The sequence below is a fragment of the Podarcis vaucheri genome (assembly GCF_965113315.1).
Source record: "Podarcis vaucheri genome assembly, chromosome: 5".
NCBI classification, from domain to species: domain Eukaryota; kingdom Metazoa; phylum Chordata; class Lepidosauria; order Squamata; family Lacertidae; genus Podarcis; species Podarcis vaucheri.
This window is the reverse complement of record NC_138763.1, coordinates 68,314,014-68,335,778: the sequence shown is the minus strand read 5'-3', so window position 1 is coordinate 68,335,778 and position 21,765 is coordinate 68,314,014. Positions and strand designations below refer to the sequence as shown.

The 21,765-nt window shown below is 44.6% G+C and overlaps 2 protein-coding genes across 11 annotated transcripts in view; one reads left to right on the top strand and one right to left on the bottom strand.

Moving 5' to 3' along the window:
• SGMS1 (sphingomyelin synthase 1) overlaps positions 1 to 14,484 on the bottom strand; it is a 76,286-nt gene extending 61,802 nt beyond the window's left edge. For 3 of the 10 annotated variants that reach the window (XM_082222129.1, XM_082222136.1, XM_082222135.1), the window contains exon 1: positions 14,221 to 14,484. The gene's annotated coding sequence lies outside the window, so the exon portion shown is untranslated. Of the gene's footprint in view, positions 1 to 13,422; positions 13,446 to 13,520; positions 13,594 to 13,655; positions 13,833 to 14,216 lie in introns of those variants that run through there. The other 7 variants (XM_082222131.1, XM_082222137.1, XM_082222132.1 and 4 more) reach the window with 5 other exon arrangements.
• On the top strand, positions 3,581 to 9,261 carry LOC309532976 (putative CENPB DNA-binding domain-containing protein 1; the record flags this gene model as incomplete). The annotated part of the gene is made up of 3 exons (XM_082223755.1): positions 3,581 to 3,876; positions 4,544 to 5,233; positions 9,222 to 9,261. Exons 2-3 carry the CDS (start codon positions 4,779 to 4,781, stop codon positions 9,259 to 9,261), a joined length of 495 nt encoding a protein of 164 aa, XP_082079881.1. The 5' UTR covers positions 3,581 to 3,876; positions 4,544 to 4,778.
• Positions 14,485 to 21,765: the final 7,281 nt, after the last annotated feature.

Below are 21,765 nucleotides of genomic sequence, written 5' to 3'. Positions count from 1 at the left end.
TTCCTTTCTTACTTGGATAGTTATGAGTGGATGCCAAATGTGAAAACCAAGGGAGTACAACCAGACTTCATTTAATTAGACACCTGAAAGGTTGTTTTCTATTATGACGAGAAAGTGTATTCTCCAGACACAAAGAAAGCAATATTGTTTTACATGCCCAATGGGTCTCCCCATAGGATTTTTTATTATTATTCTGTTATAAACACTTGTTGTGCTACATTTTGGAATTAAAAAGAACATTTATGATGCAGAACAATGGTTTATCACATTTTTTTAAAATGTAGGAAATACAGGTCTGTGCTACAGACAGAGTTCAAAGGTTCATATTGCCCCTATTAGGAAGAAAAATACTTAATTACCAACCTACATTGCAGAGCCCAAACACTGAAAAATGCTGTGGCACCTTTGAAAAGGTCTGACTAATTGCTTTGAGCCTCCTTAGGCCAGAGTCCAAGCATGTATCTGTGCTATTCCTTTCTGTACACTGGTGGTAGTTCTGCAGAACATTTCACAATACTTATGTTCTAATCTGTATATAAATAGGTCTCTTCTGGTTTGGCGGAGCAAGAGGAACTTCAATAGCATGGTGAGTTATTACTTTAAAGCAAATGAAAGATTGCACCAGAAGTTGACATAGTATGCCAAGTCAGCAGTAGGAGGTCAAAGGTTCATTACAAGAAAATTTCATGAACTTAAGGAGCAGTCTGAGATGGCAAGTGAGACAGTCTACCTAAAAGGGCACAATACTGTAGAGCAGGCATGTCCAAAGTCTGTTTCAGGGGCCTAATTCGGCCGGTCGGTCGGTTTAATGCGGCCCCCGTGGCAGCATATGTCCTGGGGTAAAATCCTAAAGAAAAGCTCAACAATTTTGGTTGGCCCTCATGCATGTTCCATTCAGCAAATCTGGCCCTCTTTGAAAAAGTTTGGGCACCCCTGCTGTAGAGGCAGAAGTCCGCTGCTGATGGTTGTCACAAACTTCAGTTGATTACATAGCTATTACATATAACACACATACTCATGGCTCAACCCTATGCACAATCATTTCAGTCTTTCAGAAATGAGATGTACATGCATGGGTAGTCATGCCAGCATACTACTACAATCGGCAGCACTGAAGTAATGACCAGAGTAGCCCCCAAAACTGATGCTACAGAAGTGGGCTGCCTACCCATTTTTGTCAGAAACCCAAGACCCAGCCAGGATCTAGAGGTGGGGTTTACTGCTGTGTTTTTACTGATAATGCTAGTGTTTCTGTCTCAATTTCAACCATTCATTTTACACTGCAGTACCTACTGTGTTATGGAACCATGGCTTTTTTTATCCATATACTGCCAAGTTGTGTTAACTTTTATATATCAGGAAAGAACTGCATACTAAGATACCACCCAAGATTTCAACACATCAGCAGCAGTGGTGCAATCATGTAAACCTGAGGGAAAGCACAATGCAAATCTCTGTGGTTTTCCAAGCTAACAGGATTGCTAACCATTTTTATCCGAAAATGGATAACATGAAATGAGCACTAGATTTCTGCTAGACTCTACTGGATTGCCAAAAGTGATTTTTAAGTTGTAATAAGAATAATAGTTGTTGTTGTTGTTTATATGCCACCCATCTGACTGGGCTGCATAGCCACTCGGCTCTGGGTGGCTCCCAACAAAAAATAGTAAAAGTTCAGATAAAATGTGGAAATTAACAGGTAAGGAAACATCAGGAAGATGGGGGGAAAGTGCCATCTGAATGCAGTCATTGTGACAAGTGACAGCATTGCGTCATTATGGATGAGGCATAAAGGTTATATTAGTAGAGACTCATCAGCCAATGAAACCACACATACTTGAATCAGCAAACTTTCCTCACATTATTTGATGAGAGTACATGAATCATCACAGCATGGGAACCAAGTCAGTTGCTTCATAGTAGGCTTAATATAAAGCCCTCAAGTGAGAAAAGAGAATTGCGCTTCTGTAAGCACAAGACATTTTTCAATCTCTTTGCACAATCATCAGCTAACACGAGACCTCATGCAGCACCTTGTACAACATGTCAATATGCATGCTTGTGCTGTGTTCCACATTTTGCTAGCTCTTGTGCAACATTTTACAAAACAGTGCCACTGCCAGAATTCTTTCCATTGTTCACATCGAGAGTATTAGAGAGGATACTACTTTTAGTATCAATTTTAAAAGTCTGAGTGCACAGTAAACAGAAGCTTTCTTATTCCCACCCTCCTCATTGCAACCAGCCTCTTCTTTAGATACAGAAAATATATATACTGTATGGATATCATTGCTATCTACAACATCTACTGAAAATAACCACAGAAGACAGGAGACAAGAAATGAAAGGTAACAAAAATGAACAATTTGCAGAAAGGGTAATGCAGTACTTTAAAAAAAAAGTATTTTAAAGTGCTGTAATATATGTAGTACTGTTTATCTGAAAGACTTTCTATACAGTCTACATATATTGCTTTTTAAAGAAAAAGAAAAAGAAAACAATCAAGAAAGTACTCATTATCCAGTTTTAATGACAACATTCTGAAGACACATTCTAGAGACTTGTTGATGTATTTTGCAGCCCAACCATAAGAGAAATTCCTAATTTATAGGATTTATTTCCAAGTTAAAGTGTTCTTAGTATTGCAATCTTAGCCACAACAAGCTACCTGGCATTTTCAATTTCAGCAGAACGTGTTAAAGCCAACAACAAAATTAACCCACATGTTAAGCAGGAAGTGGCAGAGAAGGTACTAGAAACATCACTATGAAAGACTGCATTAATATTTGAAGCACTACTTTAGGTGAACACTGCTGTGTGTCATTCCCTCAAACAGATGCCAGATCTTAAGTGTCAGGCTGATCCTATGCATATTTACACAAATGTAAGCTCTAAGTCCAGTGGAGGTTACTTAGAAGTAAGGAGCATATGTTTTCTATCTTTGTAATACAGCATATAGACCACACCACCTTCTATTAATAAATCACCCCTTCAAGAAAATAAAAGCCCTATAATGACAGACAGCAACCCCCTGCTGTTGACAACAATAATCATAAATTCACGTACAGCCTAATTCCTTTGGTTTTTGACAATCCAAGCTTGTGAGTGCATTTCTTGCAAGAAGAAACATAAAATAGGAATAGAAAATATATATGAAAGGGAGCCCTATACTAGCGGCTCTCCACAAGTTGTTGGACTCCAACTCTCTTCAACCCCAGTCAACACCGTAAGAAATTACGGGAGCTGTACTCCATCTAGCACCAACTGGAAGAGTTTGGGGTTCCCTACTCCTGCCCCATAATATGCTCTCCTGTTCAGCATTATTTATTAATGGAACAGATTTATATCATACTTTCTGCTATCTAGGTTTCTAAAATGGCTTACAAACATGTTTGTATAAAATGTATCTTCTGAGCAGGGACAGGCCTTAATCTTATAGATAACCTATTTTCCAGGTTATCTTTTAGCATTAAATCAGACCTAGCAATCAAAGTTAAATATCAAAAACCTAAAGAAGAAAGGGAACTACTGATGAACTACAACACACAAGTCCAAGTTTACGACTTACAGTGGTGCCCCGCAAGACGAATGCCTCGCAAGACGGAAAACTCGCTAGACGAAAGGGTTTTCTGTTTTTCGATGCGCTTCGCAAGTCGAATTTCCCTATGGGCTTGCTTCGCAAGACGAAAACGTCTTGCAAGTTTGTTTCCTTTTTCGTAAAACCGTTAATACCCAGGGTGCATTGCTGGAAGAGGTGCAGTTGCGACTTGACTTCGAGGAGCAACACATTGCCCACAGTGTGGTAGCCTTTTCTGAGGTTTTTGAGGACTTTGCTGATTTTTGAAGCTTTTCCAAAACTTCTTTTGCAGCTGTTTGGTAAGTTAAACTTTTAAAACTTTTTTGGGGGGTTTTGGATTTTGGGTTGGGGTGTTTGGAATTCAAGGACTTGTTGGGGAGAGGTTTGCAAGAATCTGGAAGCTTGTGTGGTTTTTTCCTGCATTTTTATGATTTTCTGTGACCATTGGGGCACTTTTTTTTATAAATTCTGGGTTTGAATTTCTGTGTGGTGGGTGGCTGGGGGGACAGCTGAGGAGGGGGTTGCAAGAATCTGGGAGCTTGTGTGGGGTTTTTTTTTTGAATTTATATGGTTTTCTGTGACCATTGGGCCATTTTTTTTTTCTTCAAAAAAAAATTTCTGAGTTTGAATTTCTGTGTGGTGGGTGGCTGGGGGGCAGTTCAGGAGGGGTTTGCAAGAATCTGGGAGCTTGTGTGGTTTTTTTTTGTTTTTTTTTTTTTGAATTTTTATGATTTTCTGTGACCATTGGGCCATGTTGTTTTTTCCCCCCCAAAAAAATCTGGGTTTGAATTTCTGTGTGGTGGGTGGCTGGGGGAGCAGTTGGGGAGGGGTTTGCAACAGTCGGGGAGGGGTTTGCAACAGTTGGGGAGCTGTTTGCAATTTCCATATGGTGGGTGGGCGGGGGAACAGTTGAGGTTTTTGAAGACTTTGGTGATTTTTAAAGCTTTTCCAAAACTTCTTTTGCAGCCATTTGAGGATTTTGAAGACTTTGGTGATTTGCAGCCATTTCGTAAGTTAAGTTAAACTTTTAAAACTTTTTTGGGGGGTTTTGGATTTTGGGTTGGGTGCTTGGAATTCAAGGACTTGGTTCAGGGTACGAATTCCTGTGTGGTGGGTGGCTGGGTGCTTTTGAATTTTTTGGGTCTGAATCACTGATTATTATTTTTTCCCCTGAGTTTACGAAACTAGGAGCTGTGCTGCCATGGGACCCAAGAAGACTGCTGCTGCAGAGGTCGGCGAGAGGAAGAAGGAGAAGGTGACGCTGGAAATGAAGGAGATCATCCGGAAGCACAACGGTGGAATGCGTGTGACAGACCTCGCCAGGGAGTACGGCAGGAACCCATCGACCATCAGCACCATCCTGAAGATGAGGGAGAAGATCCTTGCGACTGATGCAGCCAAGGGAGTCACCAGGATCGTGAAGAACCTCCCAGCTGTTCTGGAGGAGGTCAAGAAGTTGCTCCTCATCTGGATAGAAGAGAAGCAGCGTGCAGGGGACACAGTGACTGAGGCTGTGATTTGTGAGAAGGCCAAGGCCTTGCACGCAGACCTCATCCGGGAACAGCCAGGAACCTCAGGCGAGCCAGAAGTCTTCAAGGCAAGCAGAGGCTGGTTTGACCGGTTCAGGACAAGATCTGGAATCCACAGCATGGTCAGGCATGGAGAGGCTGCCAGTTCTGATGTTCCTGCAGCTGAAGACTTTGCAGCGGAGTTCCTGGAGGTTGTGAAGACGGAGGGCTACGCTCCACAGCAGGTCTTCAACTGCGACGAGACCGGGCTGTTTTGGAAGAGGATGCCCAAAAGGACTTTCATCACTCAGGAGGAGGCCAAGTTGCCTGGCCACAAGCCCATGAAGGACCGTCTGACCCTGCTCTTCTGTGCCAACACAAGCGGTGACCTGAAGATCAAGCCCCTGCTGGTGTACCACTCGGAGAACCCACGGGCCTTCAAGAAACACAAGGTCGACAAGGGGCAGCTGAGTGTCATGTGGCGATCCAACAGTAAGGCTTGGGTCACATGTGTGCTGTTTGTGGACTGGGTCAATCTTGCTTTTGGCCCTGCTGTCAAACAGTACCTGCTGGACAACGACCTGCCGCTGAAGGCTTTGCTTCTGATGGACAATGCTCCTGCTCATCCTAAAGGCCTTGAGGAGGACTTGTTGGAGGAGTTCAGATTCATCAACATCATGTTCCTGCCGCCTAACACCACGCCACTGCTCCAGCCGATGGATCAGCAGGTCATTGCCAATTTCAAAAAACTCTACACCAAGGAGCTTTTCAGGCGATGCTTCGAGGTGACTGATTGCACCACCATCACCCTGCGGGAATTCTGGAAGGACCACTTCGACATCGTCACCTGCTTGAAGATGGTCACCAGGGCCTGGAAAGGGATCAGCCAGAGAAATTTGAATTGCGCTTGGCGCAGCCTGTGGCCGGACTGTGTGGCACCAAGTGACTCTGATGCACCAGAGTCGACAGTGGTGCAGGACATTGTTGCCTTGGGGAGGACCATGGGCCTGGAGGTCACAGAGGAGGACGTCACTGAGCTGGTGGAGGAGCACGACCACGAGCTGACCACGCAGGAGCTGGTCAAACTGCAGGCAGAGGCTGCACAGGAGCAGGCCTCGCTGGAAGAGGAGGAAGCAACTGAGGAACGGCTGTCCTCCAAAGAATTGAGGGACATTTGCCTGAAGTGGAAGGATGTGCAGGCTTTTGCAGAGCGGAACCACCCTGATAAGCGCGTGACACGTGACCTTGCGAACACTTTTGATACAAGGGTCATGTCATCTTTCAGGGAAGTGCTGAAAAGGCGGATGAAGCAGCAGCCCATGGACAGGTTCTTAAGCAAGAAGCAAAGAGTGTGGAAGAGGAACCTTCTTTGAGTGGTCCCCTAGAGTCTTAGAAAATGTAATGTACCCTTTTTTGATTTTTAAATGTTTTTCCTGTCATGTTTAGAAACTTAATTTATTGTTCCTTCAATTTTTGAAATGCTTTTTACAGTATGTGTGACTTTAAAGAGCACTTAATAAACTTTTGTTGTACCAAATTTGGCTTTGTTTGGACTTTTTTTGACCATAGGAACGCATTAATTGGATTTCAATGCATTCCCATGGGATTTCGTGCTTCGCAAGACGAAAAATTCGCTAGACGAAAAAACTCGCGGAACAAATTAATTTCGTCTTGCGAGGCACCACTGTATTTTGTGAGGAAGCTAAGCTAACACAAACTTATTTTTAGATGTCAAACTATTAACAAAATAAAACTATCAGATATATTGATTATCTTGTGTGGCAAAGCTAAAGCAGAAACCTATGTGCAGCAGAGTACTAAATAAAGATATAAGACTCCAGTCCTTAGCACACTTGCAACTGCGGTTCATTGAAATTACCAGGAGTCTCTTTCAGGTAACCTCATTATAGTCAAGTTGTAAGAATCTTGATTATGAGTTGAATTCCCTGCTGTGCAGAGTTCACAGTGAAAACTCTCATGCCAGCTCTTCAGATCATCTTCTGTAACTGAAAATTGCATTATCTCACTTAGCTGTTATTAACCATTATTAATATTTCATACAAAGCCACAGCTGGAATACAGTAAGCTCAGGAGTAATCTCAACTACAAAAGAGAAGAGGGTGTGGGAAGAAAAAGGACCTAACATTCTTTTACTTTGAAGCACTTTTCAAAGCGAAAACTCCACCCCTCCAGAAGAATTGTTTAAATATCTTGTTTATTATTGTTTCCAAATCAAAGACAACAGCTTCTAAACACAACTTTATCTGCTGCAACAGCAGATGAACAAGTGACTTGTACATCACATCTGCAGTTCCTGTGTGCAACATTTGGGATTTGGGATGGGTGGAGAGACTTTATGGGATTTGGGATGGGTGGAGAGACTTTATGGTACAATGGTATCTAGGATAAGTAGCAATGTTAAAGTTTCTAGTGCGTTCATGCAGAAACTTTCTTCCGTGAGCAATCAAGTTTCAATAGTTTGAAAAGCCTTAAATAAAGGGCAGCTGGCCACCCGGTTTTATAAGCAGGCAAATCACTGCCAATGCTAACATGTGAAACTCAACTAAGCTGCTCTGTATTGTGTACAAATAGTTGCTAGCTCAATGAGTGCTACTTGACCCAGAGGACTGAGGTAAGCCACATGCTCTGCTCCCACCATCATAGCAAACCTTCTTCTAGGCAGAAGTCCTACTATGCAAGATGCATGGAAACATAGGAAACCGCCTTATAACTGGATCAGACCAGTGGCCCATCTAGATCACTACCTTCTTTGCTTATTGGCAACAGTTCATCAGGACTCAATACAGCAATTTTCCCCAGGCTTAACAAGAGATGCTATGGATTACAGGCTTGTTAGCTGCTACATTTATACTAGAGCAAGTGGAAGATAAGCCAAAAATAATTAAATGCAAGCTCCTCCTACAATTTTTTCCAGGTTCCTAACTAGGCCAAAATCCCAGTTACACAACGTAATAGCATCAACTGTCTTCCCAAGCTCCTTATTGCAATACATAAGTTCTCCAAATCTCATTGCCTACTGATCAGGAGAACTGACCAAGATTTTGTTATACTCTGTGGAAAGCTGTATTTACAGTGGTACCTCAGGTTACATACGCTTCAGGTTACAGACTCCACTAAACCAGAAATAGTGCTTCAGGTTAAGAACTTTGCTTCAGGATGAGAACAGAAATTGTGCTCTGGTGGCGCGGCAGCAGCAGGAGGCCCCATTAGCTAAAGTGGTGCTTCAGGTTAAGAACAGTTTCAGGTTAAGAACAGACCTCCGGAACGAATTAAGTACTTAACCCGAGGTACCACTGTACTGTTAATTATTCTTCTAGTCAGCAGAGAGTGGGGCACAGAGGAAAGCATTAACTCCACTTCTAGAAGGCAAGGTCAAAACAGTATTAAGCTTCCTGTGACCATCCAGATGAGGAGGGGGTCAGTCCCCCAGTCCATAGACTTGGTCCTAGCAATAACAGTGTCTCCCACAGACAACTCGGGAGCAGTGGCAAACCAGAACTAGGGAGCTAGAAGAGAACAAGGAACCCAGAATATATCTGAGATAGAATAGTGAAAGGAACACTGCAAAGTGCAGAAGATACAAAACAAAAATCTCTCCCCACTTCATAATATTCCAGGCTGAACTCACAAGGCAGGGCTATCTGCTCCAGAAGAACACTTCATGGTAAATTCAACTTTCCACTGTCAGTCAGCAGAGGACTGGAGCACACAGGAAAAGTTTTTCAGAAGCAGTATCCCCAAGACTAGGTGGGAGAACTTCCAGTCACAGGACCTGCTGAAGGACCCTCCTGCTAAAGGCCACCTCATCAAGGACATATTTGTCTCCCTTGTAGAGTCTCCCAAAGATGAAGCAATGGGCTTAGCAGCTGGCTAAGATAGAATGGGTCACAGTGCCTAAGAGAATAGGCTGAGATTTAGAATGGTAGGTACATGAGTGCTATACATTCCCTGTTAATGGTTCCTCTGGACACTTTCTTTGCCCTGGGCCTTGTAAAACACAAATAGGGTTTCTGTGCATTTCAACTCTTTGGTACGTGACAAATAGATCCAGACTGCCCTCCAGACGTCCAGTTTATGCCCTTTCTTTTCCTATGCTTTCTTTTTTCTTTTCCTAGCTTTGAGAAGTCAAGCAATATAGGCCCCAAGGATGGGTGACAACTGGAGTTCACCTTGGGTAGGAAACTGAGATCAGGATGCAAGGCAACCCAGTTCAGGATAGATGCCACATTGTTCCTGACTGACTGACTGATAGCACCCACAATTTCCCTATCTGTTCATGGAAGCAACTGCCACCAGGAACACGAACTTCCACATAAGCTCATGTGGGATGGAACCCAATGATTTGAAGGAAGATACCATGAAGGTCCTCTGCATAAAAGGAGAGATCCCAATCAGGAGGTATGTGGATTACCAGTGGGGAAATTATGGAAGCAACTCACAGAAACTGAGATGTACGCTGGTACCCACATAATGCTATCCAGGGCCACTGGCTGGCGTTTAAAAATATTGGGAGCAAGACCTTGCTTCAGATCTGCCTTCAAGAAATCCAAACTATTGGGACTCTGGCCTCCAAATGGCAGACTGTGTCACATGCACCTCTGGAAAGCCTTCCACAAAAAATGTTGCAAAATGTGTAACATAGCACAAGCATGCATATTGACATATTGTACAAGTTGCTGTATTAGGTCTTGTATTAGATGATGATTGTGCAAGAGACTGAAAAATGTCTTGTGCTTGCAGAAACACTCCTTAATTTCATTTCTCTTTTCTTGCCTGAGAGTTTTATATTAAGCCTACCACAGAGGAACTGACTTGGTTCCCATGCAATGATGTTATCATGTGCACTCATCAAACATTGTGAGCAAAGTTTTGCTGATCCAAGTATGTGTGGTTTCACTTGTTGATGAATCTCTACTAATATAAGCTGCATGCATAGTGACGCATAATCTCATATATCCAATTAGTGGATACTTGTCAGTGACTATGTTGAGGAATCCCTCTTCTAGCAATGTGTGTTGTTCAACCTCCCGATGCAGAATTGGAGCTAGTGCATGTGTAGAACTGCCCTTGGAAAAGCCCAGGCATAATGGAAGTCACCATGCCAGAATGGAAATCTACCAAGTCCAAAAACCATGGTCTCTGCTACAGTGCAGAACGACTAGAAGGACCTGGGCCCAGAGAGCCCTAGTCTGGGTAGAAGAGTTGTATGCACCTTGGGGTCCCAGAATCTGGACACAAAGAAGCCCATTTTCTTGTTGTTCATGGCAAATGGGTCAATCCTGGGAGGCCCACCTTTGTTTACGATGAATTGAAACACTACTGGATAGAGATACCACTCCCCTGATCAATCTCCATTCTGTTCAGCTAACCCACCTTGATGCTGCGGATTACCCAAATGTGTTCTACTGAGATAGAAGGAGATGTTCTTCCTTGTAGGACAGCAATAAGTTGTTTCCGTTTGATCAGATCCACAAAGGCTAGGAGGGTTAAGTAGACAGCCCTCAACCCTAGTCAGCTGATGGGAGTGGGCTGCCTTCTCCACACACACTTGGACAAAGCTGCCTCTCCATCCAATCAAGCTGACATCTGGAACAACCCTGAGCAGTTTCGGGAAGTGCAATCACCACTGGAGGAGGTGGCGGCAGCATTCCCTAGACAGACACACCAATCAACTTCCCAGCTATCAAGGTCTGGAAGGGCAGAAGAAGCCACTGCAGCAATCTGGCATTGAACCTCCCTAGGGCAGCAAGTTGATGACTGCCATGGAGCCCTGAAGGCAAGCAAAGTCCATGGTCTAATGGTTAAAACTTGGAATTGGCCAGTCCTCTCTCTTTTGAGCAGTGCTTATGGTCACCTCAAGATGTTGAATTTGATGTTAAAGGATGGGAGAACTCTTCCAGTGATACTTTTCTGAAGGAACAGGGGTTCATGATGAAAAAAATAACCTGAACATTCCTGGTTGATTTGGTGTAGGAAAGACCCTGATCAGCTTACCATTGAGACAAAGATACGAGTGTACCGCTATGGGCCACAGCTGGGCCAACGGTGCCAAGGACTGAAGAACAACACACACCCTCCCACTACAAAAAAGGTGTGGTGGACAACCTTGATTTAGATTACTGATTGCCTTACCAGGGTTTGAGCCACAGGTTATGTCCCTGCAGCACTTTCTGGAAGAGGTGATGAAGAAAAAGAGAAAGATGGCGGGGGGGGATGAATGTTCCCTTTGTCCCTTTGATCTATGCTCTCAGTGCCTAGGCAGGCATGAAATAAATTCGGCAAGTGTTTCTTTCATAACCTCTTTATTAAGCCAGCCCAATATCTCTGTGGGCAAGTGGATCTGATCTCCTGAAGGAGTCACTGTCCTTGCAGCAGGGCTATCCCCGGATAAAAGCTCCTGTCCTTTGCTACATGTCTGAAGCTTCCCTCCATCCAAGGAGATGATGCCTCACAAGCAATGGAAGCACGTCCCACTCAGAGACATGTTGGACCTTCAATTCCTTCCCCACACTCTCAAAACATATAGTCTGTATTCCCAAGCAACTGACATGGACTAAAATGTCCTGCTACAACCTGCACAAGTACCTCCTTACTGTTTTTAGAGATGGTGAAGAGACACAGAGCTGCCTGGAGCACATTCCTTGCCTATCAACCTGGCCCCAAAGAAATAGAGCACCAACATGAGCTAACCATGCTGTGTTTAGCACTGGTCCCAATTTTTTGTTTGCTCAGGAAGAAGGGGGGGTGGAAGAACAGATCCATGCTAAGCTGTACAAAAGCATGTTCTTGTCCCTCTGCAAAGTGGTACGCTAGGGAGGGGAAGAGCCAGAAGGGGCCTCTAGATATACCCTGCCCTTAATCTGGATCCCTGTCTCTCCTCTTTACAGCGCTGGTGGAGTGGGGTGTGAACGAAAGATAAAATAAGAAGCTTCCCTTCCTTCAAAACATGTGATGCTGGAGAGCAAAGGAAAAGGAAAAGGAAAAGGAAAGGGAAAGAAATCGTAACTGCTCCTGCCTGCAAAGCACACAGACCTAAAAAATAGTAATTCTTTCCAATTGAAAGAGTCAAAACTGTGGGGGAAAGGTTCCTTCCTCTTCTGGGCAGCCACAGCAAACCGTTTTATAAAATATAGTTTTGACCCTGCCTTCTAAAAGCAAAGTTAAACTTTTCGTCTATGCTCCACTCCTCCAGTGACCAAAAACTAGGTATAGTATTAAAAAATACTTTACAACAACAGAAGATCTTTGACAATTCTAACAGTGCATGCAACATGGCATGTGATATGGTTATTTAAATTTTCTCCTAAGAACTGCTATCCATAGCACTGCTAAAATAGACTAACAAACAGCACACTAGCCAGGTCCAATATTTCCCAAACACACCCCTCTCCAACCTTCACATTAACCTCAGATAGTACACAAATCTTCCTTCCAAATCAATTTCCTCTATGGTGAAAACTCTAGTTTTAATCTTAGCACACCTTCAGATAGCATGCTAAGGCTACAACTCTAATATTTTCTACTCAAAAGAATTGACAGGGATTGCTTCTACATAAGTGGGAATAGAGCTGCTTCCTAAGGAACTAGTTCAAAGCCAACATCAGGTATGAACTCAAATGATGGCTTTATGCCAGAGACGTAGCTAAGGGGCAGCTAGCCAGTTTTTTTCCCCTGGGTGAAGTCTCCAGAGGGGTGTGCCATCGAGGCTCTCAGCTTGTGTGTGTGTGTGTACACAAATGCACATGGGGGGGGTAGCCAAACTGAGTCTTTGACACGGTTGAAATAAAGCCTAGTTTTTCCCCTGCTTTATGCCATCACCCAAAGTCCCTCATCTGCATGGTGTCTAACAATGCCGCACTGTGCATGTGCGCTGATATAAATGCACACAAAGCAGTTTGACGGAACAACAGGTGTTATCTAGTTTTCACTGCAAAACATCCCGTAGCCTCCTGTTCACACACACACACACAGTTAAAACCTTACTACTCTTAACCAGAATCACCAGCCCCACCTCATCCCACTTCCTGCCTTATGTATTTACCCCAGGCTGTAATCCTATGCACACTTGAGCGTAAACCCATTTAAGTCACTGGGACTTCATAGGCCCAGCCTTTCTACAAAGCTGTTGTCTCACCTCTCTCTCTCTCTCTCTCTCTCTCTCTCTCACACACACACACACACAAAAACATACACACAGCCCTGGCCCTGTAACTGCCTCCAGTCATAGTATTAAGAACCTAAGAGCTGCCTTTGCAGGATCAGACCAAAGGCCTACCAAGTTAAGCCCAGCTTTCTGTTGGCCAAGCCAACTGATACCTGGGGGAGGTGAGGGAAACCCACAAGCGGGGCGGAAAGCACAACAGCACTCTCTGCCGTCCACGTTCCCCAGCAACTGGTCTCACGAAATACTTCACCTGGTCACTTCAGACGGGCAAGGCGTGTGTACACAACAGCTCTCGACTCGACCGGCTGCTGGCTGAGGCGACGAGGCCCCTCCGCCTCAATTCCCTCCTCCTCGCCGCCCCCCCCCCCATATCGTAGCAACTCACCTGGCCAACAACCGCAACCCCGTCCTACGTAACACACCGGCCGCACCTCGACCTCGGCCGCCCGAGTTGCTGCTCTCCTTTCCTCGCCAGCGCGCGCCCCGCCCCGGCCGCATCTCCTCGCTCGAGCAGAAACCCCGCCGCCCTCAGCCGCCCCGACGTTGCTACCAGAGCGAAGGCTGAAGAGGAGGACGAAAAAATACCACCACCACTACCACTATTACTACTACTGCTGCTGCTGCTGCTGTTGCTGTTGCTGCGACTAGCTGGAGTGCAATTCCTCAAGTGTCGACCCCCGCTCCCCCGGCCACTCTTGCAAACATCCCAACCCCACACTCGCGCCTCCCTCGCCCCCAACTTCGGCGCGTTTCGCCTCTGCTCCCGCCTCCCCCCCTCCAGCCACCAGTTCGCATATGTCTCCAAACCTGGCCCTCTGCCCGCGCTCCCCTGACGCGCCGAGAGCTATATTGGGAATCCCGGTTGCTCCCGCTGGCGCCGCGGGTTAGCAAGCGGGCGGCGGCGGGGAGGGGGGGAGGTTCCCGAGGGGACCCACCGGGCACTCACCTACCTTCCTCTTCCGTGGGCCGCTTTCCCTCCGGAGGCTCCCGGTTGCCAGTGCCTGGCGTGCAGCAGCAGCAGCAGCTGTGGTTCTGCAGCACGCGCTTCTCCGCCGGCTGGGCTAGCTGGCGACGGGATGGAGGAGGCTTCTTTGGACGGGGCTGCCTCGCCTCCTCGCCCGCCAGCAACACGGGGAGCGCGCGGCGGCGGCGGCGGCCCGTGGGGTCTCGGACGGAGGCGGAGGAGGAGGGGACTATCGGCCGGGCGAGCAGGCAGGCAAGCAGGGAAAGAGGGAGGGAGGGAGGGAGGGAAAGCGACGGCTCCGCCACGTGACGGGCCGTGTCATCCTGCGCAGCCATCTTGCGTCCCTGCCGCGCCTCCTCCTGGAAGAAGGCGGCGGCGACAGGGCAGCGGCATCCCGGCGGCCTCGGAGCTGGCTTCCCAGGCGCGGCCTAGACGGTTTCCCGAAAGAGGAAGCGGCCTGGGGAAAAGGGTGGCTGCTCGGTCGGCTTGTAGGGGCAGCGGGAGACCCGCCGGCGCCGCGCTCTATAGGCGGAAAGCCGGTGACTTCACTCGGGTGTGAAAGCCGCCAGGTTACCCCGGACCTCAATTACCTCGCAGGGTTGTTAGTGAGGGTGAAATGGGTTGGGGGGGGGGAGAAGCATGTTGAGTTGAGCTCCTCGGGTGGCCAAGCGGGGTGTCCGTGTTAGTAGGAATTAAAAAGGGACAAACCACCGACTGGGGAAACCCAGCTAGGAGCTGCGAGTACGTGTGTGTCCTGTTTGAGTGGTTTGCTCAGATATTCCCCATTATGCCCAGTGGAGCACATGTGCACAGGGTTGCATCTTGAGCCTATGCACTTAACTGAGCCGTGAATCCCACCGGGTTCCAGAACTCTTAAACAAGGGTGTGAAGGGTTGCGTCCCCAACATGCAGGCATTTGAACGCGTGAAGCCTTTCCCGGTATATACGGATTGGGGTTAGTTGGGAGTTTCGAGCTGCTGGTATTTCTGCATGGCAGTTTACTGTTAAAAGATTGCTAAAGTGAATTACATTCGCTTACAGGGAGTGAGTAGTTATCCCAGAGTAGCTTCAAAGAAGTTTTCTTTGTTTTGCACAGTAGTATCTGTTTCCAAACAAGCATGTCCCTAGCATATATCTAAGCTACAGAATGGGAATTTCTGACACCCTGTATATGTGAGAAGACTTGTGCACAAAACAGTATTTTGATCACCCCAGACAACCCCCCTGGTTTTGGGAGTTTGATCTGGAGAAATTCTGCTGGTGCAAAGTAGCAGTAGTGGTTTTATTGGAGAGGAGGAAAGAGACTGACATAAATAGCAATAGACAGTGCCTGGTGTTTATAAATAGCTCCATTTCCTCAGTGATGAAACCACTTCAACATACACAATTTTTGTAATACTTCAGATGATGCTAGCCTGTAAAGTAAACTTTACCTGTCTATCTGTATTATAGACTAGCAGGATAGAAGTTGAGAGAACAGTGACTTGTCTGAGGCCACCTGAAAAGGTGACAGGTGAAATGGGATTTGAACTGCGAATTGTCTAGCTTACATTCATAGTCACTATACTATAATGCTTCCTCACAGTGCTTTTTTTTTCAGGGGATACCTCTTTTGTTGTTAAAAAGTGTGGCACTTGACTTACTGTAACAACTCAATGGTGAGTACCTGCACCTCTTTCTTTTTGGTTAAAAAGTGTGATACTTACTATAATAGCTTCATGGTGAATACCGACACCTCTTTTTCTAGAAAAAAACACCGCTTCCTCATAACAGTTTAAGTAAGGGGGGGGGGCTTTTAAATATAAAATGTAAACAATATGGAAGGGCACCCTTTGTATGAATTACATACATATTTTTAATACCAAAGTACATTCTCTATTTCCCCCTATAAATAAAATCATCCTGAAATCAGTATATCTGACCTAGAATCTTTTCCGCTTACACTCTGCTCTCTAGGAAGGAAGTATTTCTCTGTGGTGGGTGAACCTAGAAAGCAATGTATGATTGACCCCCCCCCCCGCCCACCAATTCTCAACAAATATATCTAAAATGTCTAGACATTGTTGGGAAGGGAGAGGGGTTAATAAAACATTACAGGCAGTAACTGGCATAAAAGGAGCCTTGAATATTGTTCTAAATAGCAACCATAGCATATGACAGTTATACAAATGCTTATATTTCAAAGTCCAATAACTTTAATAAGCTTTAGACCTAGCTCTATGACAAATAGTTCAGTAGTTACAGAAGAGAAACACAAAAGGCTACATCACAAGGAAGGACAACAAAGAAGGGACTTTAAAAATAATTGGAATGGGGGTGTATAGAAAGAACAAGGTGTGATAAATTGGATAAAAGGAGAATAAGCACTTAGCCAATGTCAGGTGTTGACTTGGAATTTTTGCAGTTCATCTCTCCTACATAAATTCAACAACTAATGGGCTGTAAAATTGACTATGTAATACAACTAGTGTTCAGTGCTTGACATACTCAGCCAAAGAGGAGTACTCTGTAAGCAAAATACTTGGGGAGAAACATGCAGGAGTTATTATTATTATTTTCAATTGCTTGTGCTTCCTTTTTAACTAAGGTCACTGCCCACAAGGTGAATCTTGGTTTTAGCAACTTCAGGGTATGTCTACACTATCATTCACTGTCACATTTCATTTCCATTTATCCTAAAACTGCCACTCACTTTTTGACTGTAGAAAAACACACTTTCTCCTCTTGGGATGTTGGGCTCAGGTTTTTATATATCCTGCCCTCTCCCCAATCTTAATGATAAACAGTGTGCCTCTACAGGTATCAATATTTTTTATATAGCATTCCAAAATGAAGGGAGGAGGTGGCTGACTGGGCCCAACCTTGGATACTTTTAACAGTACAAAGCATTTAACATCAAATAAACATTTATAAATGAATGCACATGAAACTGCATTACACTGGGAGGAAACGCATTACAAGCAATTGGTCTGTCTATGCCAGTAGACATATCTGGCTCTCGGCATCAAGTGAGTGTCTTTTGGATCTGAAATCCTTGTAGCTGGAGAGTCCAGTTACTGAAGCTTGGACTTTTTGCATATGCAGCATGTGTTCTTAACAAAAGTACGCACAGAAGGCAAGTGCAGAGCAGAAACTCACGCATAATTGCAACAGGCAAACTCTCCTGAAGGCAGATAATGCAACAGCATACCTGCATGGACAATGAAGGAGTAGCCCTTGTCCACTTGGAAATGCAGCACAATTATACCTACTCTACTCTCACAAGCTTCAGGAGTAAACCCCAAGGAAAAATCCACACCCAGTGCCTTGTGGGCATTGGGAGAATAAAGAGCTAAGGAGTAAACCCTACACAAATCTGGAGTGGTGTCCCTAAAACGGTTGGGTGGCGTCTTGTACACCTCCTTCCGGCAACTCCTGCCGCCAGGCTGGTGCCAAATGCATTGCCCTGCTTTCCTTTTCTCAGGGCAGTTCAGAACATTTCAATAAGATTCAACATAATCTAACATTTTGTTAAAATACAACATATCAAATAAAACATAGAACCCCATAAAATCAATGTCATTCTTCAAAGTAGCTAAGAGGCAAGAAGGAAGGAAGGAAGACAAAGAAAGAAAGAAAGAAAGAAAGAAAGAATGTGAATGATTGATATGAGCTGATATGATGAGGACAGAACATTGTAAGTATCAGGAAGTCCTACAAGAATAAATTTAGTTTCAGAATTGGATGGAAGTTCTAGAAGAGAATCCAGGAAAATGGAAAGTGATTAAAGAGGGTTTCGAAAAACTAGTAAACTGGGAAAACAGAATCCATGGCAGCCTTCTGTGTGCTTCTAACCTCAAGCTGCTACCACAACCATTGGCTGTTCTTATTCAAAAGGTTTGCAGTTTTTCTGGTTTATGCAACTAGTTTATTGCCACTTCCCCTCTGGGAACTTGAAGGAAACCCATCAAATCTTACTTTATTTGGACTGTGTGCAATGAAAATACTTTTGCTGGTGCCTTTAAGACAGCAGGGAAAGTGTCTTGGTCGGTTTTGAACTAGAGTCCCTGAGGTTTCAAATACATTCATACAAAAATCCTGTGGTGGCACCAGACTTGGGAGCATATTCCCACATCCTCTTTCAAGCTGTACATATGTGTTTCATGTCAACTATTTCTGAAAGACAGAAGGCAAAGACCATACATGTCTAAACTCTTCTGTTAATCTATTGTCATGAACTGGCTGGATGCCATGGAGTGGTGGGAGGCACCAGCTGAGGAACCCCCAGGGGAAGAAGGCTCAGAGCGATGGGAGTGGTGGTGGGATGGTGATGAATAGTCAGAGGGAGAAGACTGGGGAGAGGAGGTGTTGGAAGCTGAAGAGGCAACAGAGTTTAGTGAGCAGGAAGAGGCTGTGGCAGAGGGCAGTCCAGACTCAGAGGCAGGAAGGGGGGGGGCAGGAGATAGAGATAAGGCAGGCTGCTGAAGAATCTAGGGAAGCTCCCACTCCTGCTGCAACCAGCTCCCCTCTCCCCTGGTCTCTCAGAACATGCAGAGAAATGAACAAGAGGCAAGTTGACAAAGCATTAGACTGCTAGGGAAGGAACTCGATGGGGGGGGGAGCTTCAGTGGTGGAAAGGTGAGGACTTTCAGTCCTCACAACTGCTTCATTGGAGCAAGACCTCTTTGGGAAGGGTTGTTGCAGCTGCTAGGACTGACCTGCTTTCTTTCTTTGAATAAAGAGTTAACTTCACTGACATTGGCTGCTTTATTGTTTTATTGCTGACCTATCCCTGACTCCAGCTCCTGACATCTATTGATTTATTCCATTTTGTGTGAATTTCACTCTTAATTATACCTTTGGCTTCATTTATACAATGAGCTTTTCTGTGGTTGTCTTTCTACCTACCGCATTTTTCGCTCTATAAGACGCACCAGACCATAAGACGCACCTAGTTTTTGGAAGAGGAAAACAAGAAAAAAATACTATGAATCCCAGAAGCCAGGACAGCAAGCAGGATCGCTGCGCTGCCCGGGAGAAGCTGCGCACAGCTAAGTCTCCCCCAAGAGCCGCTGCACACACGCTCCACGCGGCTCTTTAAAGGGAGCACTGAGCAGAGCCTCCCACCTGCATTCGCTCCATAAGACGCACACACCTTTCCCCTTACTTTTTAGGAGGGCGAAAGTGCGTCTTTACAGAGCGAAAAATACGGTGACATGCCTGACTTCACTTGTGCTTCAGCCTGGCTTCCGGTCATTTATTCCAATGATGGTTCATGATCAGCAGGTCAGTTGTTACCAAGTTGATGGTAATAACCACTGAAGATCATACGGCACAATGTTTTAATAAGAGATGAGTTGGGGTGGGGGAATGAAAGGACCTTATTATTTAGCCTATTACTTAAAATGGGGTGATTGCAGCAGCATAGTACATATTCAAACAGTAAGGCATTCATTTCAGATTTCATTGCGTTGCATTAAGCATTTGACCACTGTAGATTGCTTTAGTTTCAGTGAATTGGCATATATGTATATCTTGTTTTGTTCCCCACCCCCCTGACGCAATACAGCTCTCCATAAAAGTGTGGGCTGTCCTTTACAGATTAATACCTTCACGAAAAAAATTATTTGTGATCTTAGCAATGGATTTTTGATCATGCTTTATTGTATTGTTGTGTATTATTGTATTGCTTGTCTATAATCTTTTGATTGTGAGCAGCTTTGGGAGGACTTTCGGCTTTGAATACATTGCAATATAATAATAATTATTAACACTAATGAAACAGCTTGGGCCCCTTGGAGATTTTCCAATATGATTTGACTGCGATCTGGTGGTTGTTGAGTTCCTGCATAGTAAATCCACATAAGCCAGTGCAATTTTCCCATAAGATTATTTCTGCAGCATCTGTTGTAGAGGTACAGAATCTTTTTCTGGGCTGATTGCCATTTCATCTGTTGACACTAAGGGAATAAGAGCAAGACTATATCCTGTAGATCCTGTGTCAGGCTTTAGTATGTGGCACTTTACCTAATGCCTTTGTCTATATTTGCTTGTAAAATTAGGTTTCGTGCATTTTTACTTAGAAAAACCAATTTGTATATGTACGCCGAGGTTCATTGCTTTCCGGATGACAAGGATAACTCTTTCTTGTTTCTCAAATATAATTAGGTGATTTTGTAAAGGTGGTCTCTGACATTAGTCAGAATAGATCCAGTCAAAATCCACTGATTTCTGTGAGCCTACCCTTAGTGTGACTTAGTTCACCCTAAACTTTGTCGTGTTAATTCTCAAAAGAGGATATAATCACATCCGTAATGTTGTCCTTGTTTAACTATTTGCTAAACTTTTAGTTTTGAATACAGTACTGTACTGGACCTAAAGTCAGCTTTAGCTTTAAGACACTGAACTACCCTGCTTTCTCAAGGTGGTGTTCCCAGTTGTAGGACTCCCAAGAACATTTCATAACAATAATTGGGATCCTTTAGTGGCTTCAAAGAAAAGCATTTTATTGTTGTTGCTCCTTCAGTGGTATTTCATTAGCAGTGGCTCAAACAGTGAGCAAGGGAGGTTGCTCTTGAGATTTCTAATACATGGTCTGGCAAGATGAAAAATGAAAGAGAAGAAGAAGAGAAGAAGAGTTTGGATTTGATATCCCGCCTTTCACTCCCTTTAAGGAGTCTCAAAGCGGCTAACATTCTCCTTGCCCTTCCTCCCCCACAACAAACACTGTGAGGTGAGTGGGGCTGAGAGACTTCAAAGAAGTGTGACTGGCCCAAAGTCACCCAGCAGCTGCATGTGGAGGAGCGGAGACGCGAACCCGGTTCCCCAGATTAGGAGTCTACCGCTCTTAACCACTACACCACACTGGCTCTCAACCACTATTGATATTTTTTTCCAGTCTGCTATTATCCAGTTTGGCCCTTCCCATCATTTAAAGCTTTTTCTTCCATCCATACAATTAATGCATAATCATATTGGTATCTTTATTAAAGGTTATGTAAACTGTGTGGCTGCATTCCAAAACCTTTCTTTTAATGTGGGGTTTTCCAAAATGTTGACTACAAGAAACTTAAACAGCTTCTCAGCATAATTATTTAGATTAAATTTGTATAGAGTTCATCCTGGGTTATAATGACATGACTGAAAATGCTGAAACTAGTATATTTCTATAGATGGGATTCCCATTTCTTCTGCTAAGTTTCCTAGATCCTGAGATCTAGAACAGTCTTCCTCAACCTCGGCCCTCCAGATGCTTTTGGCCTACAACTCCCATGATCCCTAGCTAGCAGGACCAGTGGTCAGGGATGATGGGAATTGTAGTCTCAAAACATCTGGAAGGCCTGAATAGTCTAGAACATGACTATTAAACTAAAGATGTTTGCCTTTTTTCTTCCCATGCTCCTGCAATTAAATTATTTTAGTTTAACTAAAACTCACGTTGTTGGCATCCATACGTCTCACAAGACAATGGAATGTGCCTCCACTGCATTAGCAGCACTGAAGTGACCTACCCAGGACACAAACTTGGGCAGTCTGTATGGAGGTCCAGATG